The following is a 25717-nucleotide window of genomic DNA, read 5'->3' as shown; positions in this document are numbered from 1 at the left end:
TTTATAGTAAAATCAGTGTCAAGCCACTATTGAAAATGTAGCCAAATCAGATTCCAAATTCATACAGAAACAGCCTTGGCGCTATCGAGAGCCAAAAGTACGTGATCATGTGACACTGAGTAAGCCGTCCTTGGAAGCGCCGGTCGGCGATAGAACAGACCTTTGCGCGGTCACCTCACTTAACCCTCATTCTTGACCTGTCATTCATTTGGGGTCGTGTCGCTTTCCCGAGCTTTCCTTTGTTTATCTCTAATTTACCGCGCCTTCCCCTTCCTATTTCCTTCTGTTGTTGATACAGACACGCGACTGACGCCGACTCGGTACTCTCTCCGTTATCTAATCCCTATCTTCCTCATCTGAATCGCGACACACAATCCACTCCTCCACAAACCGACGTTCCCCTTCCCTTTTCCCACAATGGCGGCGACCGGAAGTCGACAGTGGGGCGTGACTCCCCCAATCTCAACTGTCCTACCGACACAGGATGAGTTGGCTGCGAATGACGATCTCATCGTGGAGCTGAAGGCGCAGAATAACTTCGAGCCACCTTCGGACTCCGAGCGGAGGTACGTTTGATGGATACCGGCTGGGAAGCAAACGGGGAACTGAGAGAACTGACGGGTCGTTTTCAGAATCCAAATGCTCCAACTACTTCAGCGGGTCGCCCTAGAATTCGTCAAGACTGTTTCTCGGAAGAAGGGACTGTCGCCTGCAGCCGTCGAAGCTTCCGGAGGCAAGATCTTTACCTTCGGAGGTTACCGACTAGGTGTCTATGGCCCTGGTAAGCACGACCTAATACCTCCGCATACATACTTCCCGACCTGATCTTAACTTCCTTCGTCCTAGGATCCGATATCGATACACTTATCGTCGGCCCGAAGCATGTATGCAGCGAGGACTTTTTCGCCGACTTCCCTCCTCTCTTACAACAGATGGCACCCGAAGGCGTGGTGGAGAAGATGACTCCAGTTCCGGATGCCTTTGTCCCAATCATCAAGATGGAGCTTGCCGGAGTCAGCATCGATTTGTTGTTTGCTCGTCTTGTGATTCCTTCAGTGCCGATGAACCTCGATCTCAAGAACAATGATTACTTGCGAGGCTTGGATGAAAAGGAGGTTCGATCGCTGAATGGAACTCGTGTTGCGGACGAAATTCTGGAGCTTGTTCCTCAGCAAAAGACCTTCCGCATTGCCTTGCGTGCAATCAAACTGTGGGCCCAGCGTGAGTCGCGACCAGTCAATTTTCCCTTGTTCCTTGATCATTGTATTTTGCTAAGCTTATTCTTTGTGTAGGTCGAGCTATCTATGCTAATATTGTCGGATTCCCTGGAGGTATCGCTTGGGCCATGCTGGTAGCAAGAGTTTGCCAACTCTACCCGGCCGCCTCGGGGTCAGTCATCGTGGGCAAGTTCTTCAGAATTATGAACAAATGGGCATGGCCTCAGCCTGTTCTTTTGAAGCAGATTGAAGAAGGCCCTCTCCAGATGAAAGTCTGGAACCCTAAGGTAAGCGTAGCTTGCAACATGCTGTGTTTGATACTTAGACTAACATTCTCTTGTTATTATAGATCTACCACGGCGATAAATTCCATCTCATGCCCATCATCACTCCTGCCTATCCTTCCATGTGTGCAACTCACAACATTTCCATGTCAACCAAGACTGTGATTCTTCGGGAACTCCAGAGAGGTGGAGATGTTGTGGACAAGATCTTCACGAAGCAACTGTCATGGAGTGATCTCTTTACCCGCCATACCTTCTTCACCCAGGACTACAAGTACTATCTCAGTATCACGGCTTCAAGCAAGACCAAGGAAGATGAAGCCGTTTGGTCCGGACTTGTAGAATCAAAACTGCGCCACCTTGTGGGCGCGCTTGACCGCAAGGCTATCATTGCAGTAGCACACCCGTTCCCGAAGGGCTTTGAAAGAATTCATATGATCACCAATGCTGAAGAGATGGAGGCGGTCAAGAACGGATCAACAAAGTATCAGGCCAAGGGGACTACGACGGAGACAACCGACGAGACGAAGGACCCGGCTCACGAAGCTGCGGCGCAAAACGGAATGGAGAACGCAACTGTTGCGCCACCAACAGAGCAGACTGAGCAACCCGAGCAGAAACTCGAGGGTGGCAGTCACACCGTCTACACCACTACCTATTACATCGGGTTGGAGTTGAAGCCGTTGGAGCCAGGTATGAGTCCAGACTTTGGTGGTCTTCACTTTGACATGTCTAACCCATATACAGGTACCTCGCGGTCTCTGGATATCTCTACGGACTCCCAAATATTCAAGTCAACGTGCACATCCTGGACAGGTTATATTCCCGAGATCCATGACCTGGCTGTCACTCACGTTCGCAAGTAAGTTTTTGAAAATTGCCGTCTCCAGTTGGATGATTTGATTTTTCACACATTCTAGCTTTGACCTGCCCGACGACGTCTTCCAACCCGGCGAAACACGGCCTTCCCGACCAAAGAAGAAGGTGATCAGAAAGACTGAATCGACCCGTCAGAAACGCAGACTTGGCGAGATGCACGTAAGTCAACATGAAGAGAACGAGATTGAACCTGACTCAGCAATGATATCGACACTCGAACTCGCCCTTCATCCTACGAACCTAGCTGCCTTCCTCGGGTATCGCCGATCGGGAATCACTAATCTTGTTCTCGTTGTAGGACTCTTCGCTGGATGCCTCCCAAGGAGCCGCTAAGCGCCAGGTCACACCGAACACCATGTCCAACACTGCAACGCCTGCTTAAGCACCGCTCTACTGTCCGCGCACAGCAAATACAACACCTCCACGCAATCCCGCCGGGGCCGGTCCCCATGAAAATGAAAGAAAAACAACAATCCAATCATCAAAGCCACCGAAGTTCATCCCACTGGAACACGAGCTGCGGGTTTATGTTCCATCCACTGTTTTGACTCTTGGGCTCTCTGTTCTACATAGACGTGCAGAACAGAAAGCCCACCAACACGGGAAATTTGTCACCACGCTCATAGAGCACAAGGTTGGTTTATTTTCCTCTATCCCTCTCATCTCCTACAGGTCTGCCGACTAGACACGTGTCTTATCTCCCCTCTCCCATCTATTCTCGGAGATGTCCGAGTGACTTATTTCCTCTTGCCCTCACACATCTGCAAGTGTCCGATTATTACTATCTTTTTTTCGCTGTCGCATCACATCCTAGGCCGAGGTAGTTCAGGCGTTTCTCGGCGCTGGGGACAGTCTTTGCGCTGTTTGCATTGTACTTATTAGTTCGGAACCTTCCAGCAGATATCTCAGCTAGGGTAGTTCAATCAAGGGGTAGGTCCGTAATATGCGGGCTAATCGTATCTGTTCCTCATTCTATTCTATGATATAAACAAAGTACAGCTATTCAAGCACTCTGCGCCTCGTGCATACTCCAACCGTCAGCTCCTACTAATCCTTGGCCATGAAGTATGGCGGTCCCATTCTGTTGTAGATCTTGAACTCTCTAGGCTTCAAGAACATAGGCTCCGTGGCAGCAAAGTATTCTTTGTAGTATTCCTTCGTTACTTGTTTCTAGCCATCAAAGTTAGCAAATAATATCACGAATCGTGCGCTCTGCCCGTAAACCAACCTCCATGAAGTCCTGAGTGCTCATCGTCCTTGTAGACTGTTAGCGTCATGGCCGCTAATATTTGTTCTTCAAAAATTGTTTGCCACTCACCAGTCCTCAACCCAACTCAAGGTCCCAGGGTCCTCTGGGGATTGATACAGTTCGAAGAAGCGACACTCGGGCTCGGCAATTACAGCGTCGTAGACTGGCTTGAGATACTCAAAGAACTTGGGCACATTGGCTGGGTCAATGTAGACTGTGACATGGAGACTGAATCCAGACTCAGATGCCATTGTGATTTGGTGTTGCGAAGAGAATAGGGTTGGAAGGTAGGTAAGCAAAGCCGGGAGGATGGATAAGCTCTAAATGATGTTGACAGGCTAGATATATACTAGCCAGGAATTAAAGACTCACGTAAGATGGCACTCGATAATATATCATTCTAACTAACTGTGTACTAGTCTCCCAGTCTAGCGCAGATAGACAACTGTTTTCGCCTGGTGTATCTGCATAGACGCGCAAGGCTGGGGCCAAGGCTGTGGGATTTCAAATCAAGGACTAGGGCCTCACCCCGCAAATGAGCTGAGTGATTAGATTGCTTGGACAGACAACGGATGATACGCCTCCTCCAATAGGGCAGCCTCTTCTCCTGTCAATTGGATTTCCAGCGACTCGAGTGACGCCTCAATTCTCTGAATACTGTTCAACCCAACGATTGGACAGCACCCTTTTTGTAACAACCAAGCCATCGCAACCGAACTCATTGCACAGCCTTTCTGGCTAGCCAATTCGTCCAACCGACTCACAATTATTTCATTCTGATCACCAACAAACCATCGTTTAGTCTTTTGATCTTGATCTCCCCGTGCTGACTTCTCCTGCCAAGGACGCGCTAATAGCCCCCTGGCCAACGGACTCCAAGGAATCAAACCAATTCCCTCTGCTTGACAGAACGGATTCATCTCCCTCTCTTCTTCACGATATAGTAGGTTGTATAGGCCTTGCATACTGACAAACGGCGTCCAGCCGTTCATCTTCGCGATATACTGCAGTCGCGCAAACTCCCAACAGTGCATACTCGATCCGCCTAAATAGCGGACTTTGCCCATTTGTACCAGATCATGCAACGCTCGCATAATCTCCTCGGGTGGAGTTTCAGTGTCTAAGCGATGCAGTTGCAAGACATCAATGTAGTCCGTATTCAGTCGCCGCAACGACCCTTCGACCGCATCGAAGATGTGCTTTCGACTCAAACCCATCTGATTAACCAGTGGCCCGTCATTAACAGCCGGATTTGGCCTTGCATCTGGATCGTCTTCAAGTACTGGGTAGTAGACTTTTGTCATGATCACCACGCGGCTGCGTGGGATGCCGTATGTTGTGAGCATTTTTCCCAGGATTCTCTCGGATTCTCCGTTGGAGTATGTGTTTGCGGTATCAAAGGTGTTGATTCCAACGTCATAGGCCTTTTTGAGTAGAGGAAGTGATTGCTCTTCGTCAAGTACCCATGGAGACCCTTCCCATTTGGGGTTGCCGTAAGTCATGCATCCGAGAATGATGCGGGAGACCTTGAGGCCGCTGTTTCCCAGGCGTTGGTAGTGCATTTTGGGTGGGATGCGGGAATGTTGAGCATCCTGGCTGGCAGGGACTGTGGAAGGGGTCGAGGTCATGTTGGATTGATTTGTTGTTGAGGAAGGAAGGGTTGTTGTCTTTAAAACAGTTGGCTTTTACTTGATCGGCCCCTCGTCGCCGAGGGACTCGGAGAACTCTCCGTCTCTGATGCGAGGACCAACTTTAGGGATATTCCTATCCAATTAGGCCCATTTCTACCCCTTGAAAGTTCCTCTACGCTAGAAGGACATAAATAAATTAGGTGCATTACAATTCAAATTTGGCGGTAAGCTAAGTGACACCATTCGACATCATTCCCGGAAAAGTAAACTCTCCAAAGTCAGCCAGTAAGAAGTCATCTCCAGGATTAACGAATGACTCTCCAGTAAAAGAAAAGGGCCCGGGTGGTGGATGCATTGAATCTTGCACATTATGCGCTGGATAGTCCATCGGGCCCACTGCAACTGCCAAGGAGGTAATTATTTCCTCGCCACTCCGTTGTAGCGAAGCTATACATTCATGCAACTTGCGAGTCAACCCTGGAGTCATGCGACAGATCGGATGCTGCTGGATACTTGGAGTCTCTTGGAATAGCCCCAAAACCTTTCCGATCAATTCAAAATCTTGACTCGGGTCAATTGAGAGCCGAGCATGGTAGTTCTTGGTGACTTCTAGCAAGAAGTAGCCTGCAAATGCAATCATGATATGAAAGTAATGAGGCATTCCAACCAAACTACGTCGAAGCTGCTCCTGGTGTAGTATCATTTCAAAGATAGCAACAGCGGCATCGTGTGCCATGTTTGCTGCAGTCAAAAAATGAGGTGGGATGTCATCGCCGTTCAACCCTTTGAAGACTTGGTGCCCAAGGTAAAGCTTCCCAAAGTGGTAATGTAATTGTAGGCCACACTTGGGGAAATCGCCGATATTTGGATCTGGCTTGAATAAAGCAAAGAATTTGGCGAACCATCGATCAAGCTGACGGGAGTAATGAGTGATTTGGTTTGATAAAGATTGTGGTAAGCGAGCTTCTTTGTCAGAGCCTAGCAAATCACGAACTTGGCTCATGATTACCAAGAGAGCAACTTGTGATATGAGTCGTATATCAGAGTCTGTTGTGTCGTCCCGAGCTAAGAATGTTTCCCAGCTCATAGCAATCTCCTTATCATTGCGCAAAAGCGGATCTCGATTGTGGAGAATGGAGAGGTGCTGGTCTGAGATGAAGATCAAATACCAGAGCCTGACACGGTCTTTCATTGCCCCGACCTCGATCGGCGTTGATACTGCTGGAGCGCCCCCGGGCAGTAACCTTGGATCCATGGGAGTGGTAAGATGGTCGAAACTGCGATGCAAGCGCATATCAGCTGCGCGGCGGATGGCATCACTGGATAGGATCCTGGACGCGTCCGAAAGCCAGAAGGAGCTGATACATAAGGCTCGGACATACTCCAGGTCATGCTTCTCAAATAGAGATCGAGAAACAAGGCGCCTGAATTCACGATTGCAGGATTCGTACAGCGATTGACCGTTTGGATCTTGTAAGGCAGCTACTGTGCACACTGCAGCGAACATTACAGGCGACGTACTTCGGAACTGCGCAAGATCTTGATAACCACAACATATCCCATATAGATAGGGATCTAGATGGGTCAGGTATCGTTCGACAAGCGCTTGTGCCACCGTTGGGGTGATAACTCCTTTATTGATGAGATCCTGAGGCACTGCATGCTGTCTTGGACGGGTTGTGCTGGGAGGGGTGTTGTCTGACGATCCAGGACTGCCGAATTTGGCGATATCTAGGAAAGTGTCGATTGGAGCTTGAACAGCAGATGGTGTGTCGGGTGGCGATATTTCACAGCCATCTAGGTCTTCCTGATCCCGCTCCAACACCTCTTGATGATCAGTATTTCCATCGCCTTGGGAGGGTTCCCCAGTAGTCAGAAGTGGCTTTGGCCTTGGTAGGCTGAGATGTTGACAGATAGAATCGAGAACTTCATGTATCCCTTGAACGTCGTTCTGGAGAAGCTCCGTGTTCCTTCGTATGTTAATAATACGCTCTCAAATTTACTATAAACTGCTTGGAAAAGAACTCACTTTACCTCCTCTACTAGGGACTGCAAACTCTTATTCAATACACAAGACAACCCGCGCCGACGACATCGCGTACAAGGTGGACCATCGGTCATATCACATTTGATCTATATAAGTGAGAAAAAATCCTATCAGAGGGGATAGAATCCCATTACACACCTTCTGTTTCCTACATGCGCCACACGCAGTAATTTTTCGGGTAATCCCCGGCAAAACATCCAACACGCTCTGGTCCTTCGAATCATCATGATCAGCTCCTCGAGAGCTCGACTCCGGCAAAGTTTCCGATGCCTCGTCGGTCCAGGTCCGCTTTCGTTTGCTCATGACTAGAATGATGAGGAAGTTGAAAACGGCCACCAGAACGAGAGCTCACCGGTGAGTACCCCGAGGGGGTTTATCTACGCGCGGGAGGGGGAAACCACACTCCAGGCCTGACGAAATGCGACTCTCCTATTTGCTGAGAGTGGTTTGCTTTGAGCATCGCAGCCACTTGCGCAGAAGAGGGATGGATCAGCCTATTCCCCGGAAGCTTCCCCACACCACCCACGAGGCCTATTGGGCCCATCTCACTATTCCCCCGCATCGGTGGAAAAGACTCCGGGGCGGAAATCTCGGTGACTCTCCGAGGTGGCTTGAAAAGTGCCCGTTAAGTTTTCAGCTAGCAGAGTATAAGGTAGAGGGATGATAGGCGACCGCGCTGGGAGATGATCTAACGAAGAGTCCAGGAAGACATTTTTAAAAGAACTACACCATGACATCAAACATTGCCGCCAAATCCAAGCCTATCCCGCCCGGAATATATTGTCCCGTTATCTCATTATACAAGCCAACCCCGCGGCAGGAAATTGATTACGATGCATCATACAAATTCTTCTCGCATTTGATTCGCAGCGGAATTGATGGGCTTGTGTTGGCCGGTACCACGGCAGAGGCTGTTCTCCTCTCTGCCGAGGAGCGAAAGGAACTTGTCACGGTCACGCGGAAAGCTGCAGTTGACTCTGGTCGCCCTCATTTCCCTGTTGTTGCGGGGATCAGTGGACAGTCAACAGTGGAGTCAATTCGACTGGCCGAGGATGCTTTGAGCGCAGGTGCAGATTTTGGACTGTTACTACCCCCGAGCTATTGGGCTAAGGCTGTTACAAAGGAAGCCATCCTCGGCTTCTATCACGATGTTGCTGATGCAACTGCTCTCCCAATCGTTATCTATAGCGTCAGTACACCTTGATTTACAAGAGAATCTAGACTAACATGACGAAGTTTCCGGCGATGTGCAACGGCATAGACCTGAACTCTGATACCCTGTCCGAACTCGCGCAACACCCAAACATCGTCGGCGTCAAGCTCACCTGTGGCAATGCAGGCAAGGTCACCAGGCTTACACAAGAATATACGCATGGTCAGTTTGGAGTTTTTGCCGGTTCTTCGGACTGGTTGCTCCCTTGTCTTGCTGGCAACGGAGGCGGATGTGTGACTGGTATTGCGAATGTCTTCCCTAAATGCGTGGCCAGACTATATGCGCTCTGGAACGAGGACAAAATAAAGGAAGCGAAAGAGCTGCAAGGACTTGTCGCCCAAGCAGAAAAGGCATGCAAAGAAGGGATCGCCCCTACGAAATATGCGACTGGCCACTTTGCTGGCCCAAGTGCTGGCGTGACTGAGCTAAAGGCTTTTTGGCCTCGGAAGCCATATCTCCCTTGTGACCCTCAGAAAGCAGTCTGGGTGGAGAATGTTATGCAGCACTTGGTCAAGCTGGAGCAGAGCCTCCCCGATGTTGTTTAAAGAAGGATGTCCAATATTATGAATAGAAAGTATGCTAAAGCTCTAGAATACGACGCGGAAATTGCCGGATTCACCCTCGCATTTAAGAAACTCTCACAATCTTAGTTTGGGATGTGTATGTATAATAATCTCACTTGCAAGTTGTAGGTAATAGTGTTGATTTGGTTTCTCAATCGACTCTGTAAAGCCTTATGTTATGATTACATTCCCAGATTCTAAAGTATATGAGTGGAAACCACTCTGCTCAATAGTAACGCGTTAAATGGTGGGGCCTTGGTCTTTTTAATGCCAAGTTCTCCGGTGTATATCAGTTGTTGAAATTCTTCGGATCCTTCTTGATAAAGTATTTTGTGTTAAATATATCGAGTAGTATATCGTATGATGTGTGAATCAAATGTTGATTTAACTTAAAAAGTCTTCTCCTAGGCGGACGTACTTGATCCGCTGCCTCCAGAAGGTAAACGCGATGTGAAGCGAACCGTCGCTCTGAATGGTGATACTGGGGTATGAAAGCTCCCGATTCAGCTTCTGTTCGCTGTTATTTGTTAAACAATACCCATCTCCTTCTTCCAAGGTCTTCCACTTCCAAGAAGATCCATCATCATCGCTCCAAGCAACACAAAGTGGTGCTCTTGGCGCACCCCAAAAAGCCTCCTTTCCATGCTTGTTCTTCTGATTGGTTCTTGTATCGCTTTCATCACTGATGTCATCGTAAAGACCATCTCGCCGACCGACAGCGTCTTTCTTCGAAGAATGGTTATAGACGAGGACGACTCTTCCGGAAGGTAGAACATCGAAGCAGATTCCTGCGTTAGGGTTTGGTAAAATTGTCGCCTTGGGCTCACTCCAGTCAAGGCCATCGGAGGATGTTGACATGTACACGTTATCGGCCCAACGACTTCGGTAGAGAGCCAGATAGGTACCATTGCTGAGCTCCCGGATATTCATGTGGACGCATCCATAGCTATTGGGTACTTCTCTCTCCGACCAAGTGCGTCCTTCATCCGTGGATATGCGAATGCACGATATGTCATCGCTTCCAAGCCATCGCTCACCTGGCTCTGCACGGCATTTGAAGATTGGTACAACCCATGTTCCGTCTTTGAGGACCTGAATGGGCTGCCTGATGAATGTACCCCGTTCTTCAAAGAGTACTGTAGGATCCGTCCAACTTTTCCCTCCGTCAATGGAAGCCACTTGCTTCACGATTGCAGAGTCTTGGTTTCCCGCATCTTGCGATGTGTATAGGAGCCGGATTTCTCCCGTAGAGGGAACTCGGAAGAAGACGGGATTTTGTTCGCTTCGAGTGTGATCATGAGTCATTTTCACCGCATCTTCCCAGTTATTTGAATGGGCTGGAAGACGAGACATGTAAATGCAAATATCGGGTCGGCCCTCAATGCTGCCTCCAAACCAAGCGCAGAGGAGATCGCCATTGGGAAGGAGAAGAAGATTTGACGCGTGGCATTGTGTCGTGAGAGCCGGAATAAATGCCTCGGCGAAGTTGTATTTCTCGCGCCCTTGGAATTGGAGGCTGGATCGAAACTCGGGGGCAACAGTGATTGTCGTGGTGGCCATGGTGACAATCAGTGAAGTAGGTAGGTGTTGAGGTAATTGAAGACTCGCAGACTTCATGACCTCATTTTAAGATTAGTTTATCTTATCAACGAGCACGTAAATTGCTAGTCAGGACTAGCATCGTCCTCAAAAAATGTCGGGTTGGTGCCCGGCATACAGCTAGTCATGGCAGACGCCGGAGAGAAACCCGACCCCAGACCAGCCCGCGTTGCCCTCCTTCTCCACCTCCCCACTTCCCCATGGGGTTTGCAGTTGAATGATCAGACATGCAGACTGTAGAATTCGACATGGGCCGTAAAGGCATGATCACTTGACAAAAGTCAGTTGTATTTCTGGCAGGATTTATATTCTGGCTGCAACCTCTTGAACTTCCAAGTGCCCTTTGAATTGGCTTACATCCCCAGTGCCCCAAGAGCCAGATATTTCTCAAGCGTGTTTGCAACTCCATTCGGAGAAGAGCTCTACAACACCATCAACATGGCTGGGGGAACGAGCATCTGGGTTAGCAGTGAGGCAAAGACAGATCCAAAGGCAATCTTCAACCTCCGCCTTCTCTACCTCTTGGTTGCCGTCTCCTGGGCCGGCTCCTTTTATGGATTTGATACAGGGAATATCGGCGGGATTCTCACTCTGCCATCTTTTCAAAATGCTTTTGGAATGAGTGGAGTAACTCAGTCTGAGTTGGATAACAGAAAGGTAGGGTGGGAGATTCCTTCCCATAACTTTGTTATTGAAAATATTGACTGAAACTATGTAGGGCACAATTGCGAGTATGCTCGCAGCAGGTGGATCTGCCGGCTCCTTGCTCGCAGCACCAACTTCTGACTACTTCGGTCGAAAATGGTCGGTATTTGCCTGGGGTCTGGTGTTCTTAGTTGGAGCACTGATGCAGATGATCGCTAACTATGAGGTCCTCCTCGCCGGGCGGTTCATCGCGGGTATGGGTGTTGGTGCATCGTCGATGCTTACCCCTCAATTCCTGGCGGAAAATTCGCCGAAGTCCGTTAGAGGATCCATGACTGCCACCTATAATCTAATGATTGTCACATCTCTTATGCTGGCATTCTGGGTGAATTATGGTGTCTCGAAGTGGTCTTTCCCTGGTGTGGAGCACGACAATTCCCAGTGGCGCTCCGCAATGGGCATTCAGTTGATTCCCGGTGCCCTCTTGTGCTTGATGATTCCATTTGTGCCAGAGACTCCACGTTGGTTGATCAACCACGGAAAATCCGAGAAAGGTCTCGAAAATATTTGCAGATTGCGGAAACTTCCTGCGGATCACATATATGTGCAAACTGAATATCGTGAGATTGAGGCACAGGTAATTCACGAGCAGGAATGCTTTGCTGGACATAGCTACTGGGTTGTCATGAAGGATATCTTCACGTCAAGAAGTAACTTCCAGCGCTTCTTCCTGTCTGTGATGCTGTTCCTGTTCCACAAGTTCACAGGAACAGACTCGCTCAATGTGAGTTTCAAATCCCAATCCGGTAATTCACCATCTGGAATTATCACTAATTCTGTATACAGTACTACGCACCAGAAATCTTTGCCTTAATTGGAGTGAAGGGCAGCTCCTCCAGCTTGCTCACTACCGGAATCTATGGCGTTGTCAAGACAGTCACCACAATTTTTTATGTGGGTTACCTGGTTGACCGAGTTGGACGTCGTATTCCACTCCTGATCGGAGCTACATTACAAGCTACTGCGATGCTTTACCTGGCGCTCTATCTTCGGTTCGCAGGAACGAATACGGAAACGGTAGGAGGTACTCCTGCGGGAGGTATTGTTGGCATCATCTGGATCTACATTTATGCTTTCGGCTGGTCATTTGGCCATTCTGTTGCATGCTACGTGGTCGCTGCAGAGATTTTCCCAACGAGAATTGTAAGTGCAAACCTCTGGAAACAAAAGATCCACGCTAACTTTGTCAGCGATCTTTCTGTATGGCGATCTGCTTTTTCATTAATTGGATTGTGGACTACGGTATTACTCGAGCAACGCCGAACATGATCACCGAGATGGGCTGGGGTGTGTTCCTACTTTATGCTATGCTGACCTACTTGGGCGTCATTTTCATATTTTTCTGTTTGCCTGAGATGAAAGGTCGGTCAATTGAGAGTATGGATAATTTGTTTGAGCGACCGCTATGGACAATGTGGCGACATGCTTATCCTACCGAGGAAGAGAAGACTCGTTCTGATGTGCGAGAGGAAATCATGGCTGGCAAACTGAATGATCAGGATGACGATGGAAAGAGAAACCGCGTGGAGCATGTTGAGTCGGTGTGATCAGATATGGCGTCTGGAAACGCTCGCTAGTGCCATTTTCAAGGTCCAATCCATAATTCTTCCGTTAATCAAACAATTGCACAAGAATATTAAGTTTTCGAGAGGAGTAACGGAGTGAGTCCGATGCATAATGAGGGGCAAAGCTATTAGGCTTCTTACGGCTTTCTCTCCGACGAAGTGCATCCAATGGAATGGATTCTTTCAATTGAGTAGCGGGGTCAATATCGGCTGAGAGCTCCGTGGTATGACTTTAAAGAACTTGCATTCTTGAATTGGGGTGTAGAGAATAACAGTTTTGAAGTACATTCATTATGGCCACGAATATTCAAACCAAGAGCTTTGTCCTAAACACCGGGGCGAAAATCCCCGCGATCGGCTTTGGAACCTGGAAGGCTGGGCCCGGAGAGGCAGCAGCAGCAGTTCAGGCTGCATTTGAAGCAGGCTATAGACACTTTGTAAGAGTGCTCCCAAGAGATTCGGCAATATTCAAGTGTACTAACCTTTCGATTCTTCATTAGGATTGCGCTCCTCTATGTAGGTCCTACCAAGAAAAAAAAGACAATAGCGATATGCTAATGAAGATCATCAGACGGAAATGAAGCAGAGATAGGCCAGATATTCAAGACAACCAATGTGCCACGCAGCGAATACTTTGTAACTACCAAGCTGTATGTGCGAATGCCCTGTTGCCCTATTCAAGGCTGACATACCTATTTCGAAAATAGCTGGTCCTCAGATCACCACCGCATTCAATCTGCGCTCCAGAAATCTCTTGACGATCTGGGCCTCGACTATGTGGATCTCTATCTTATGCACTGGCCCGTCACATTACCTACCTCAACCCCCGAAACATATGGAAAAGAGGATCGAACCGCCCACGACCCAGACTGGGACTTTACTGATACATGGCGCGAGATGGAGAAGCTGCTTGAGACAGGAAAAGTCAAGGCCATTGGGGTAGCCAACTTCTCGACCGTGAATTTGAGCAAGCTACTTGAAAGCTGCAAAATTGTTCCAACTGTGAACCAGACAGAGATTCAGCCATTGCTTCCTCAGAAGAAGCTTAATGCGCTGTGCGTACAACACGGTATTCATCAGACCGCATTTGGTCCTCTGGGTGGCAGTGGAAGTACACTTCATGAGAATAAAGCTGTCAATTCTATCGCCGAGAAGAGGGGATGCAGTTCTGGAAATGTGCTACTTAGCTGGGGCGTGAGGAAAGGTTGGAGTGTGATCCCGAAGAGCACAAACCCGGTGAGAATTGCCACCAATTTACAGAAATGCTTCGATATGGATGACGAAGAGACCGCGCAAATCGATAATTTGGCCACAACACTCGGAGGAAAGCGATTCAATCGCCCAAACTGGGGAACAACCATCTTCCATGACGACGAAGAGGCGAACGTGCAATAGTTCTTAAGCCCCGCATGACAAGTCCCGCCCACATCTGCATCTAATGAGTATTTGTTAGCACACCGAGGCTGAGTTGGGCATCATTTGCGTGAAACTTGGGTTACAGCTGAGCAAAGCTAGGAAGCAAGTTACCGTCTTTTTCGGGATATATCTTCAGAGTGGCCGATAGAATATGTTAGAGGACGAGTAGTTCATTTCGAGTATATGATAGATAAGCAGACGTTTATCCAAAGTCAACATTGATTACCTGCTGCTCAGGTAGGAAGGCCTTTAATGTAGCTCAATGAGTTGACTAGGTAGTTTTGAAAGTAGTAGAATGCATTTCACGATCATTAATCCAGATCCTACATTATTAATCAATTAGTGACCCACTTTGGAATGTTGCATAGTTAACTGTGAGCGGGTAAGTTACCAGATGCAGCTCGGCCCGCTTGGGTTGATTATAAAAGAAGCCATTCTGCGCTGACAAATTGTCAAGCAACGTTAGGTAACATTGGCTTTTCGATTCAAAGTCGCGAGGAATTTGAGTAAAATAAATACCTGGCTTTCGACTTCCATAGATCCGCACATGCGCTATCGTCACAATGTCGCACAATATCCTTATCACCGGCGCTTCCGGGTACTTGGGTGGAACCATCCTTGCCCGTTGGGCAAGGGCCAAGCTTCCTCCCTATCAAACGCTCTACGCTCTCGTTCGCACAGAAGAGCAAGGTGAAGCCGTCAAAAAATACGGCGCCAAGCCAATCTTCTTCGATGTCAAGGATGAAGCCAGCATCAGAACTGCAATCGTCGAGAACGAAATCACCGTGGTCTACTATCTCATCGATGCCATGACATCAGTATCGCAAATCCCCATGATCAAGGCGCTTGCGGAAGTGAAAGAGAAAACCGGAAAGGATGTTCACTTCTTACACACGTCTGGTGCCAAAATATTTAGCAACCATGCCGGTCTTCCGACAGATCGACCTATTCCAGACAATGACCCTAAGCTCTACGGTCTGCAGAAGAGTTCTATTGCAAAATATGCCCCAGTGCAAATGGTTAGTTCAACTACACATTTCAGCTTAGCTTTGCTGACGCAGATTAGGCTTTATCCACAAACAACAATGTGATAGACACAGCGGATGCGCATGGGGTGAAAAGTTACATCTTCGTACCATGTGTTGTGTATGGTGAAGGCGAAGGATTTGGAAACTCGATATCTATTCAAACTGTCGCCATTGTGAAAGCTGCCAAAGCTCTTGGGCGAGTTTACCGACCCGATAGCGAAGAGTTTGTACGTACCTTAAAGTATATTCTCCTTTCTATTCACGTTTACTAACTTGAGCCTAGACCTGGCCCGTCAGCCATGTAGCAGATACTGCCAACCTCTATTTAGAAATCTTGAGAGGCATCTTGAGTGGAAAGGACATTGGATACGGCAAAAATGGCTATTATTTGGGCGCGAGCGGAAATATGGCATGGAATGATATTTATCGTGCAATGGCGACGGCTCTGGCGCAGCACAAGGTGATCAAGACAGATAAGGTGGATCTGGTGGATGATGCAGCTCAAGGTGAAATGGGGAAGGCGCTTGGGTGTCCAAAGGAGATGGTACCACTCTTTCTTGGTGGGAAATGCACACTCGAAGCTCGGCATGGGCGCAAGATTGGCTGGAATCCGCAATATCCACCAGAGCATATCCTCGACGTGGCTGAAGCAGAGGTCGATTTAATCCTTAAGAATATCTAGATAGACGGTGCCAAAAACCAAGGATTTTCTTTATCATTCTATAATTTAAACACAAAATACCTGCAGTCCTTCAAGCGAGCTGTGAAATCGGAACCTTTGACCACCAGAATTCGGTTTGCTCCCTCGCCCACTCATCCTTGATAAACTTTGCAGGAGGAGCCGTGGTGCCTCCAATCAGTTCCTCATTGCCTTCGCCAAAGGTCATCACGCGAGGATCATTAGGCACGGAGGCCTCCCATCCGGGTCTTTGGGAGTAGCGACCCTTGATGGCATTCGGGTCGCCATTGGTGATAAAACTGGTAATATAGGCATGAAGAGTGCCAGATAGCTCTTTCTGCGACCCCGAAATCCCCGTAATACCCTTATTATATGACTCATAGTACATATTATCTCCATGGTTTGCGCGGTTAACCACGGTCCTGGGAAGAGCCCAGTGGTACAGGTAAACTGGCACGCCCTGAGAAGAGGCAAAATCGGCCGTCTGACGAACAGGTGCAACATATGCGTAGTGAGCATACGCTGCCTCGATCCGCTTGTATTGAGGGCCGAGACCATGGCCCTCTCGGGTTTCGATATACGGCGAAGCCGGGTCCGTACTCGGGTCCGGGTAGAGTCTATCGATTGTATCCAAGTCCGAAGACGACAATTCAGGGAGAAGATTGTTCCAGAATTTGCGGAACTGGGACGGATCGGACATCTTTTTGTTTACGTACATGCTTCCCTCGTTGGTGGTAAAACCTGTCATGATAGGCACTTTGTTCCAGAGCTCAGACTCCCAAGCATCTAAAGGCTTGCGATAAATTATATCATCGTCTATCACGGGTTGGAATGCCCACCGAAGAGAAGGGTTGTACTTGTCGAAGACCACTGTCTGAGCATTTGTCACAGTCAAGCTAGGCAGTGACCGGAGAAACGGGAATATCTCGTCCTCAGGCAGATCCGAAGGACAGCCAACTTCGCGAAGGAAATCTTGAAACTGCTGTTCGTGGATCTTCGCATTATATGGACGGACTGCGCGAGATGTTGGCGAGCCAGATTCCATGATGACGCGGTGGAAAAGAGCCGGTGCGTTCTCCTTGTAGTTCAGAAGGTGATGTCCAATCTACCATCTTCGTCAGAAATTGTTCCATACCATGTTCACTGAGGGGGATGTTAATACCGAATGCGCTCCAGCCGATAGGCCAAACAGCGTGACATTGCCAGGGTCGCCACCAAAATTGCTAATGTTTTCTTGTACCCATTCAAGCAAATGAATCTGATCGCGAAGTCCGAGGTTCAGGACGCCTTCTTTCTTCGACAAACTTGAGGGCAGGAATCCTAATGCGCCAATCCGGTAGCCAAAGCTCACACCAATGAATGGTGACTCGGACCAAGCAACCATCGAGGCCGTGTCATGCATTGTAGCCGACCCTCGATTGAATGCACCTCCATGGATATACACTGCGACTGGCAGTTTGTGTGATTCATCTGTTCCAGCCGGGCAGAAAATATTTGCAGTGAGGCAGTCTTCGCTTTGCTCGAGTTTTGGTCCACCAGCGAGCAAGGCCTTTCCTGGAGCTGCCGGGCCATATTTTGATGCATCAATGGTCTCGGTAGATGCTGGTACCTTGAATGCCGGCTTGAATCGTCTTTCTCCAATGGGTGGAAGAGCGTATGGAACACCCAAGAATGCATCGACGGTCACGGGGAACCCATCGTCGAGTTGGGTTCCAATTAGATGGCCCTGAGGAAGAGAAACGGACGGACTAGTGCTTGGCGCAGACATTTTGTTTTTGACTTCTCAGATCAACCGGATATGCTCTGGTGGCTGGGTTAAGAAGGGCGAGGAGTTATGAGGGGGAGAAGGCGTCTTTTCGGGGAATAAAAGTAGTTCCGTGCGGGGAGAAGCTGTGCGTGGTGGAGGCAGTGGAGACTCGAGACACCGGCAATCAAACACCAAGAGATAACGCTGTTTGGAAGGTAGAAAATGAAACCAACAGGAAGTGTAGTCTACTCTTATGCCTAGCGACATCATCGCACCTGGCACTCGTGAATTGGTCAATTGTAGGTTTCGGTTGCAAAGAAATATAAGGATCTTGGTAGCTCGGCTAAATCTCGGCACTTAGCCCGATGTTAATTCAGTTCACAGTGTACTTTTGAAACTACCCAGTCACCTTAAAATAGTCAAAATTGCCGGCAGTTAGCAAAGAGACCTGCCCAAGATAGATGTAAATAACGAGATTGTGAACAAACGCTTCGTCTTCATTCTTATCGTGGCACGTCCCGGCCATCTTCCGTGCCGTCTAGACAGTCGTAGATAAGGTTATCAGGAGCTTGGATTATCATAGGAGCAAATGCAAAAGCCTATCTCCTAAATCTATCGTCTTCGGACAGAATCCGTGCTAACAGGGTTCCCCGCATGGACAATCCTGGGCACGGGAGCTGATTTGGGGTATATCAATGATTGCCCATTCTTGTTGGAGATGGTCACTAAAAGACTTTCAAACATTGAGGTCCCTCCTTTCTACTAGGCCCTTTCATTTATCATATTATTATAATTTTCATCATGGAGGAAAGTAAAATCGAAAAAGGCTCTATCAGAAACCATGAAGATGAAAAAGATGTGCAAGTCGGTACCATCGCCGACCTCGACGAAGGTGGAGCCTTTCTTCATGAGCACGGCTTCACGCATGATTCTATCCAGGTGCTTCTGGACGATGAACCACGCAATAAGAAAGTGGTTCGCAAGGTAGACATTGTACTCCTCCCACTGCTTGCAGGAACCTATGTCCTGCAGTATATCGACAAGTCAGCCCTAGCTTACTCCGCCGTCTTCGACCTCTTCACGTCAACACACATGTCCAGTAACCAGTACAGTTGGCTAGCCAGTATTTTCTACCTGGCATATCTGGTCGCCGAATATCCCTGGAACATCCTCGCGCAAAAGACTAAACTGGCTAAAGTGGTGTCGGGGAACATCGTCGCTTGGGGCGCAGTTCTGATGATAACCGCTGCCTGCTCTTCATTCACTGGCATGGCCATTTGCCGTTTCCTTCTGGGTATCTTCGAAGCACCTATCACCCCATGCTTCATGATGATAGTTGGAATGTGGTACACCCGCGACCAACAGCCGTTCCGTGCTGGCATCTTCTACAGCTGCAATGGGCTCGGTGCGATCATTGGCGGTATTCTGACATTTGGAATTGGCCAAATCCACACCATTGCCGTCTGGAGAGCCATTTACCTTATTCTGGGAGGTGTCACGGTGGCCTGGGGAATTGTCATGTTCCTCTTCCTCCCGGACGATATCATCTCTGCAAAGCGTTTCAGCTTAGAAGACAAGGCTCTCTTGATCGGCCGCAGTCGCCTCGGACGAACTGGTGTCATGAACCACCAAATCAAATGGTATCAGATTCGCGAGGCCCTGATTGACCCTCAAGTCTGGATCCTGTTCTTTTTCACTCTGTGCAATGAGGTCATCAATGGTGGAATTGCCAGTTTTGGCAAGCTCATTATCAAAGGCTTGACTGATGATCCTCTCAAGACTTGTGCATTGGGGATACCATTGGGCGCATTCCAAGTCTTTTACATTCTGAGTGGAACTTTCCTCGCCTCGCGATTCCGTAATTATCGCACTATCGTTATGCCATTGTACCTGATTCCCACGATCGTCGGCACCTGCTTGATGTGGAAACTATCCCACAAAACCAACAAAGTAGGCGTACTTTTCGGGTATTATATCGTCGGTGCATATGTCTGTTCTTTGGTGCTGTCGCTACAGATGCCGGCAACGAATCTGGGAGGCTATACCAAGCGATCCACCGGTGTTGCTCTGGTGTTTTTGGCATATTGTGTTGGGAATATCATCGGCCCCCATGCATTTTTGGCCAAGGAGGCCCCTTTGTATCAGACGGGCTGCAAGGTCATTCTTGCATGTGCGTCTGCTCAAATAGTTCTGGCTATTGGTCTGCGACTGCTGTTGATCCGTCGAAACAAGACGAGAGATGCGCAGGCTGCTGCGGATCATGCTGGGGCTGGACCCCAATCGGAGTACGACGAGCTTGCTGATCTGACTGACTTTGAGGTGAGAAGTGTTCGACTCTGAGGCCTCCTTTGGAACATGCTAACGTCTCGATAGAATTCGAGATTTCGATACGTGCTGTGATGCTCCGTAACCTTGGACAAATGAAACAGCGCGAGTCTTGATCTTTGTCTTTCTGCTTTTCTGTACTTCGCCTGTCAGTCTAAACGCCTGTGCCATATAGCGGCATCTAGAGAAACTTCTCCTAACAAAGGTACCTACTATAATCTTCAAGCCAGATCTTTGGCCTGTAAAATGTCTCTAAGGTAGGATCATGAACGTCAATTGAGACAAAGGAAACCGAGCATGTTTTTGAAGGAAAACTGAGACAAAGTATTGTACATCGTATCGGGGGGATGGACAAGGGGGAAACGTGAAAAAAAATCTAAGGTAGTCTCTATCATCCTCCTCATTCTACAGGACTCGAAATAATTTATTTGCCAATCTCGACACCGCCAGTGGCACCAAGGACACGCTTGATGTCACCGTAGATGGCGAACTGACCAGCAGTGAGGGAGCCGACCATGAAGAGACGGGCACCGATACCGGAGTAAGAGCCACGGAGACCGAGCTCCTTTCCGATCTTGATGAGACGGGAGATAGTGCCCTCACCGGGAGCACCGGGGGTCTTGTTGATCTTGGAGAGCATGGTGTCGGCGGGCTGGGAGACGATGGCGGCGGCGAGACCGGCAACGAGACCGGAGCCCAAGTTGATACCGGTCTTGGCACCGTCGGAGAGGTTGTTCTTGTCAACGGAAGCGTAGATGGCCTCGGAGACCTTCTCGAAGACGACGAACTTGGCCATGGTGTAGGGGACCCTATTAAGAGATGATACGTTAGACCAGGATCGCGTGCGAGATGCCGGATATGTCGGCATTGGATGCGCCCAATTGAGAGCGAAAAGGGCAACTTACTGCTTGAACAGGATGGGGCCGAATCCAGAGTAGAAACCGGCGACACCCTCCTCCTTCAGGATACGGCTGAAACCGCCGAAGAGACCGTTGGCGAAGGAAGGCTGGGAGACGAGACGGATACGGGTGGCCTCGAGAGGGCAGAGGGCAATATCGGCCATGAACTCAGCGCAGGCGGAGGAGGCGAGGTAGACAGCGGTACGGTTGTTGGTAGCAGTCTCGAGGCCGAGCTGGTTGATGGCCTGCTGCTTGAAGAACTCGTAACCACCGAACTTGAAGGCACCCTGGAGGAAGTAACCAGCGGCGGTAGGGCCGAGACCAGTGAGGAGAGCGCCAGCACCCTCGTTCTGGATGACCTGACGGAAGCCACCGATCATACCACGGTTGTAGGTGGCAGGGTCGAGCTGGATACGGGTCTTGACGCTGTATAGAAGATGCGCACAACGGTTAGAGGGAATTCTTTGTATCCGTTCATATCAATGGTCGCAGACTTCCAACTTACACATCAAGAGGAGTGACAGCGCCGTGGGTGACACTGCAGCACACGGCACCAGCGAAGGCGAAGCGGCTGTACAGGGCGAGGCCCGACTTGGGGGTTTCCTGGGGGGTAGTGACGGCAGCCATTGTGTGTTTATCACCCGAGAAGAGGGAAGAGGATGGGGGAAAGAGAGGAGATTGGAATTGAAGCTTGAGAGAGAGAGTGAGAAAGGAGGAAAGGATTTGAAAGGGATGGGTCCCAATTCCGAAAACTTTTCGCGGGCCAATGACGGGCCTTTGCGGGTCCCCGTCGGCAACACACGGGGACTTGCCACCTTCTTGCGCTACTCCTCCGGTCATCCCCCGGTCAACCGAACAGTTTCTTGGACTTTTGATGGCTCGAGGGTCTTAGTATGAAGTCTTTTGCATAAATTATTCCCGCGTACTATTGCCAGGCACGAGCTCATGCGGCGTGTTATGATTCGACCATACTATTTTCTATAGGTAATGTATACCAGAACAAAATGTGATAGCCTCTAACAGACTTCCTTTATCCTAGAGATAGGATAGGTATCCAGTCAAAGGACTCTTTTTTTTAGGGTCTTCAATTTGCTATCAAATTTTCCAATATCAAATGAAGTTAAAAGCCCATTTGCTACGTCACCAAGTGGACACCTGGCGGCAACGAACGGGGCAACAAGGTGGCCGCCTTGTTTTTTCGGCCACCACGCCAAGACCGGCCTGAATGGCCTGGCCTTCCGTTCTCCTGCATTGACCTTACAGTACTGCTGCTGCTATTATTATTTCCACAAATCACCGTCTATAAGCATTTCCGGCCAGCTTGTTCCTATCGCAGTCTATGATTGGTCAATGGCCAGCTTCGGATCTCGGAACCCACTTACAGCAGAGATGTACAATGAGTACGAACCTACCAGTTGGAACCCAAGGCCGAAGCAATCTAGTTTAGGCCCCCAATGGTCAAATTTGTATGAACCATGAACCTATTCCGAGCGACAGTGTCTCGAACCTTGACACCCGTTCCATTCTTGGCCAGGGTTGTAGAACTTCAATCCATTCCACGGTAGTGTAGTACCAGATCTTCTTGGATAAATCCCCCACGGTCGTGAATATATATCCACCGCTATCTGCTTCAACGAGGGAGCCGCACCTATGAATTTCGAGCCCCCAAAAAGCAAAGACGATGGTGCAACACGTAAGCTGCCAATAGAGAGCCAATGAACTGGATAGTGTATATCGACTCATCGAGGTCCGCATATCTATTTAAATAGAATCACACAACAGTGGGGAAACCGTGTCACTATCGTCAGTTCCGTTCAGTCCTACTTTAAACTTGTGGCGTTCCAGGTCGATATATCGGCCGCGACCGAACATTGTGAATATCCCTTTCGCCCTTCACCTTCGCCTATCTTCTAAAACGCTAGGGTTGGATTGTGCTGATCCGATTTAATTCTCACCAAAGCTCGTGTTCCTTTACCTCATGTTGTCCGAGTTGAGCTGCTGTTTGAAAATGCGACACGAGACAAAGAAGTGGAGAGAGATCGAAGGTGGTAGTTGCCTCTTTCCGAAGCATCCAGAGACATGGCATGGAAATTAACCAATCCCGAGTCAGAAACAGACGATCCAGAAAAGTCCCTGGGATGGGATACTCCGCAGAACACCTTGATGATGCAGGGCTTTGAATGGCACGTGCCAGCTGACCAGAAGCATTGGCACCGTCTTAGAATGGCTCTACCGAGTCTTCGGGATGCCGGGGTGGACAATATTTGGATTCCCCCGGGTTGCAAGGGAATGGACCCGAACGGTACAGGGTATGATGTTTATGACTTATACGATCTCGGGGAATTCGATCAGAAGGGTTCCATATCAACTCGATGGGGACCGAAGGAGGAACTACAGGCTCTAATATCAGCGGCGAGTGATATTGGTATAGGAATCTATTGGGACACTGTCTTGAACCACAAAGCTGGTGCAGATTTTGCAGAGAAGTTCTCAGCTGTGAAGGTGAACCCTGAAGGTATTAAATTTACTCTGATTATTTGAGAGAGTTTGAAAAGAGCTTACATTGAACTAGATCGAAATGTCATTGTATCAAAGCCCGAGAAGATTTCTGGTTGGGTAGGATTCGACTTCCCCGGCCGTAAAGGAAAATACAGTACGATGAAGTACCACCATCAACACTTCAATGGCGTGGATTGGGATGAATCAAGAAAGCAACATGCAATATACAAAATTGCCAACTCACGCAAATACTGGGCACAAGATGTCAGTGATGAGCATGGCAACTACGACTTTTTGATGTTCGCCAACCTCGACCACACAAACCCGGAAGTACGAGCTGATATCTTCAAATGGGCGGAATGGATTGGAACCGAGTTACCAATTAGTGGAATGCGGATTGACGCGGCTAAACATTACTCGGCTGCATTTCAAAAGGAATTGGTTGATCATCTCCGGAACACAGTCGGCGCTGATTATTTTCTAGTGGGCGAATATTGGAGAGGAGATGTGAGACATTTGCTTAACTACCTCAAAGTGATGGAGTACGGGGTTTCTCTGTTCGACGTACCACTCCTCGGCCGGTTTGCAGTAACCTCGCAGACTGAACGAAGTGACCTTCGCAAGATATTTCGGGGCACGTTGGTGGAACAGAGCCCAGCGCATGCAGTAGTAAGACTCTCTCATCGATTGATGCTGCAGGAAGATGCTAAACTTTGGTACTTCCACTAGACATTTGTGGGAAATCATGACACTGTAAGCTGTTGGAATTCTATAACACATTGAGTCATGCTTACACTCAAAAGCAACCTGGCCAGTCACTCGAGGCAAGTCTCAGAGATATACTCGTATTTATGTCCACATGGTGCTAATGAGACAACATAGACAATAATAACCCCATTCTTCAAGCCGATTGCCTATGCATTGATACTTCTCCGTGGCCAAGGGCAGCCATGCATTTTTTATGGCGACCTTTACGGAATCAGAGGTGGCGTCGGTTATCTCTCTTTGCCATCCTGCAAGGGAAAGGTCCCTATATTGATGCGTGCCCGTAAGCTATACGCCTACGGAGATCAACGAGACTATTTTGATAAGAAAAATTGCATTGGTAAGCATCCATCGTCTGACTTAGACTGGCCTATTAAATCAATGCAGGTTTTGTGCGCTACGGAAATAATTATTTCCCAGATGGTCTTGCATGTGTTATTAGCAACATGGGAGCCACATATAAGCGCATGTACGTGGGGATTAGCCACTCAGGAGAGGAATGGACTGATATACTCGAGTGGTGCATCGGGACTGTGTTTATTGACACTCGTGGATATGGGGTCTTCCCGGTATCTGCAAAAAGTGTTAGCGTGTGGGTCAATAACAAGGCTAATGGAAGGAGGAAGCTTTCCCAGCTGTTGTGAGTAGGGCTCATTCTCTGCATCCAGGCTCTTGTCGAAACAAGTGGACTGACAAATTTATTACCATAGTAATACTAATATCTATGGCCCGTGAGAGAGTTCAATAAAATCTTTGAATGTCTGAAGGTACTACCTTGAAATCAAGCCTTCGTTTGAGGTTTGACGATTTTCGGGCATCCTTGTTTATTCAAACTTATGTAGAGGGGTTCTATTCACTGGATTTGACGCCCTTCTGGTCTTGCCCATTTGATTCTAGTCTCGAAAAGGTGTCTTTTTATGACTATTAAATCATAACTAAGCACGCTAACCCAAGCCGGAAGCTCCGCGTCAATGACTGTGAATTCAATTACATGAACTATACGGAGATGGTTTGACTGACCCTTGAAAGGATGGTAAACCAAAACTCAATTCCGAGAAAGTTATTAATAAGTTTCTGACAGATGAGCTGGCTTTTCGTAATCTCGCATATCTTGTCACTTATTTTGTTTATCACCAATTTTAACCAAACAGCTGTAACTCTGTGGATGGAGCTTCTGATCTTGTTAAGAACAACTGACGTGGAACTCCGAAGTAGATGGCAATGATCCGGTGGTTGCTTGACAAGATTCCTATAACCATGCTTCTACAGATTATCTAGGACAGCATCTTCCTGCTAGTTATACTTCTCCGCGTGCCGTCGGCAGCCGCCGGTCACATGAGCGGGGAGTGGATCCCGCCACCAACGTCCGAAGATAGTAGAAACTCCACTCTTGTCAAGGAGTTACGA

At 48.5% G+C, this 25717-nt stretch overlaps 13 protein-coding genes across 13 annotated transcripts; 7 read left to right on the top strand and 6 right to left on the bottom strand.

The window, feature by feature from the left end:
* Positions 1-417: 417 nt before the first annotated feature.
* N7496_011631 (polynucleotide adenylyltransferase) lies at positions 418-2762 on the top strand (the record flags this gene model as incomplete). The annotated part of the gene is made up of 8 exons (XM_056704544.1): positions 418-566; positions 633-781; positions 847-1221; positions 1293-1504; positions 1567-2194; positions 2249-2363; positions 2422-2539; positions 2679-2762. 8 exons carry the CDS (start codon positions 418-420, stop codon positions 2760-2762), a joined length of 1830 nt encoding a protein of 609 aa, XP_056550504.1.
* Positions 2763-3427: 665 nt separating this feature from the next.
* On the bottom strand, positions 3428-3880 carry N7496_011630 (putative quinol monooxygenase; the record flags this gene model as incomplete). The annotated part of the gene is made up of 3 exons (XM_056704543.1): positions 3428-3550; positions 3609-3636; positions 3699-3880. 3 exons carry the CDS (start codon positions 3878-3880, stop codon positions 3428-3430), a joined length of 333 nt encoding a protein of 110 aa, XP_056550503.1.
* Positions 3881-4177: 297 nt separating this feature from the next.
* Positions 4178-5257, bottom strand: N7496_011629 (aldo/keto reductase; the record flags this gene model as incomplete). Its single annotated transcript, XM_056704542.1, has 1 exon — positions 4178-5257. One exon carries the CDS (start codon positions 5255-5257, stop codon positions 4178-4180), a length of 1080 nt encoding a protein of 359 aa, XP_056550502.1.
* Positions 5258-5489: 232 nt separating this feature from the next.
* On the bottom strand, positions 5490-7610 carry N7496_011628 (Zn(II)2Cys6 transcription factor; the record flags this gene model as incomplete). The annotated part of the gene is made up of 3 exons (XM_056704541.1): positions 5490-7230; positions 7290-7393; positions 7446-7610. The coding sequence occupies 3 exons, from the start codon at positions 7608-7610 to the stop codon at positions 5490-5492; spliced, it is 2010 nt and encodes a 669-aa protein (XP_056550501.1).
* A 427-nt stretch (positions 7611-8037) lies between these two features.
* Positions 8038-9065, top strand: N7496_011627 (dihydrodipicolinate synthase family protein; the record flags this gene model as incomplete). Its single annotated transcript, XM_056704540.1, has 2 exons — positions 8038-8496; positions 8544-9065. The coding sequence occupies 2 exons, from the start codon at positions 8038-8040 to the stop codon at positions 9063-9065; spliced, it is 981 nt and encodes a 326-aa protein (XP_056550500.1).
* A 402-nt stretch (positions 9066-9467) lies between these two features.
* On the bottom strand, positions 9468-10643 carry N7496_011626 (sialidase family protein; the record flags this gene model as incomplete). The annotated part of the gene is made up of 1 exon (XM_056704539.1): positions 9468-10643. The coding sequence occupies one exon, from the start codon at positions 10641-10643 to the stop codon at positions 9468-9470; it is 1176 nt and encodes a 391-aa protein (XP_056550499.1).
* A 477-nt stretch (positions 10644-11120) lies between these two features.
* On the top strand, positions 11121-12934 carry N7496_011625 (uncharacterized protein; the record flags this gene model as incomplete). The annotated part of the gene is made up of 4 exons (XM_056704538.1): positions 11121-11339; positions 11401-12111; positions 12174-12530; positions 12578-12934. 4 exons carry the CDS (start codon positions 11121-11123, stop codon positions 12932-12934), a joined length of 1644 nt encoding a protein of 547 aa, XP_056550498.1.
* Positions 12935-13245: 311 nt separating this feature from the next.
* Positions 13246-14347, top strand: N7496_011624 (uncharacterized protein; the record flags this gene model as incomplete). Its single annotated transcript, XM_056704537.1, has 4 exons — positions 13246-13389; positions 13453-13468; positions 13524-13602; positions 13660-14347. The coding sequence occupies 4 exons, from the start codon at positions 13246-13248 to the stop codon at positions 14345-14347; spliced, it is 927 nt and encodes a 308-aa protein (XP_056550497.1).
* Positions 14348-14931: 584 nt separating this feature from the next.
* On the top strand, positions 14932-16078 carry N7496_011623 (NAD-dependent epimerase/dehydratase family protein; the record flags this gene model as incomplete). The annotated part of the gene is made up of 3 exons (XM_056704536.1): positions 14932-15387; positions 15435-15623; positions 15680-16078. 3 exons carry the CDS (start codon positions 14932-14934, stop codon positions 16076-16078), a joined length of 1044 nt encoding a protein of 347 aa, XP_056550496.1.
* A 70-nt stretch (positions 16079-16148) lies between these two features.
* On the bottom strand, positions 16149-17843 carry N7496_011622 (putative extracellular lipase; the record flags this gene model as incomplete). The annotated part of the gene is made up of 2 exons (XM_056704535.1): positions 16149-17180; positions 17238-17843. The coding sequence occupies 2 exons, from the start codon at positions 17841-17843 to the stop codon at positions 16149-16151; spliced, it is 1638 nt and encodes a 545-aa protein (XP_056550495.1).
* A 780-nt stretch (positions 17844-18623) lies between these two features.
* N7496_011621 (putative MFS transporter) lies at positions 18624-20162 on the top strand (the record flags this gene model as incomplete). The annotated part of the gene is made up of 1 exon (XM_056704534.1): positions 18624-20162. One exon carries the CDS (start codon positions 18624-18626, stop codon positions 20160-20162), a length of 1539 nt encoding a protein of 512 aa, XP_056550494.1.
* Positions 20163-20571: 409 nt separating this feature from the next.
* N7496_011620 (putative mitochondrial phosphate carrier protein (Mir1)) lies at positions 20572-21673 on the bottom strand (the record flags this gene model as incomplete). Its single annotated transcript, XM_056704533.1, has 3 exons — positions 20572-20956; positions 21053-21472; positions 21552-21673. The coding sequence occupies 3 exons, from the start codon at positions 21671-21673 to the stop codon at positions 20572-20574; spliced, it is 927 nt and encodes a 308-aa protein (XP_056550493.1).
* A 1452-nt stretch (positions 21674-23125) lies between these two features.
* N7496_011619 (alpha-amylase) lies at positions 23126-25114 on the top strand (the record flags this gene model as incomplete). The annotated part of the gene is made up of 6 exons (XM_056704532.1): positions 23126-23561; positions 23619-24214; positions 24304-24390; positions 24428-24650; positions 24698-24950; positions 25078-25114. 6 exons carry the CDS (start codon positions 23126-23128, stop codon positions 25112-25114), a joined length of 1632 nt encoding a protein of 543 aa, XP_056550492.1.
* Between the last annotated feature and the right edge of the window lie 603 nt (positions 25115-25717).

The sequence above is a fragment of the Penicillium cataractarum genome, assembly GCF_028827025.1.
Source record: "Penicillium cataractarum strain IBT 29864 chromosome Unknown utg000009l, whole genome shotgun sequence".
NCBI classification, from domain to species: Eukaryota; Fungi; Ascomycota; class Eurotiomycetes; order Eurotiales; family Aspergillaceae; genus Penicillium; species Penicillium cataractarum.
Note: the sequence above shows the minus strand (reverse complement) of the source record. Positions and strands in the feature narration are given on the sequence as shown.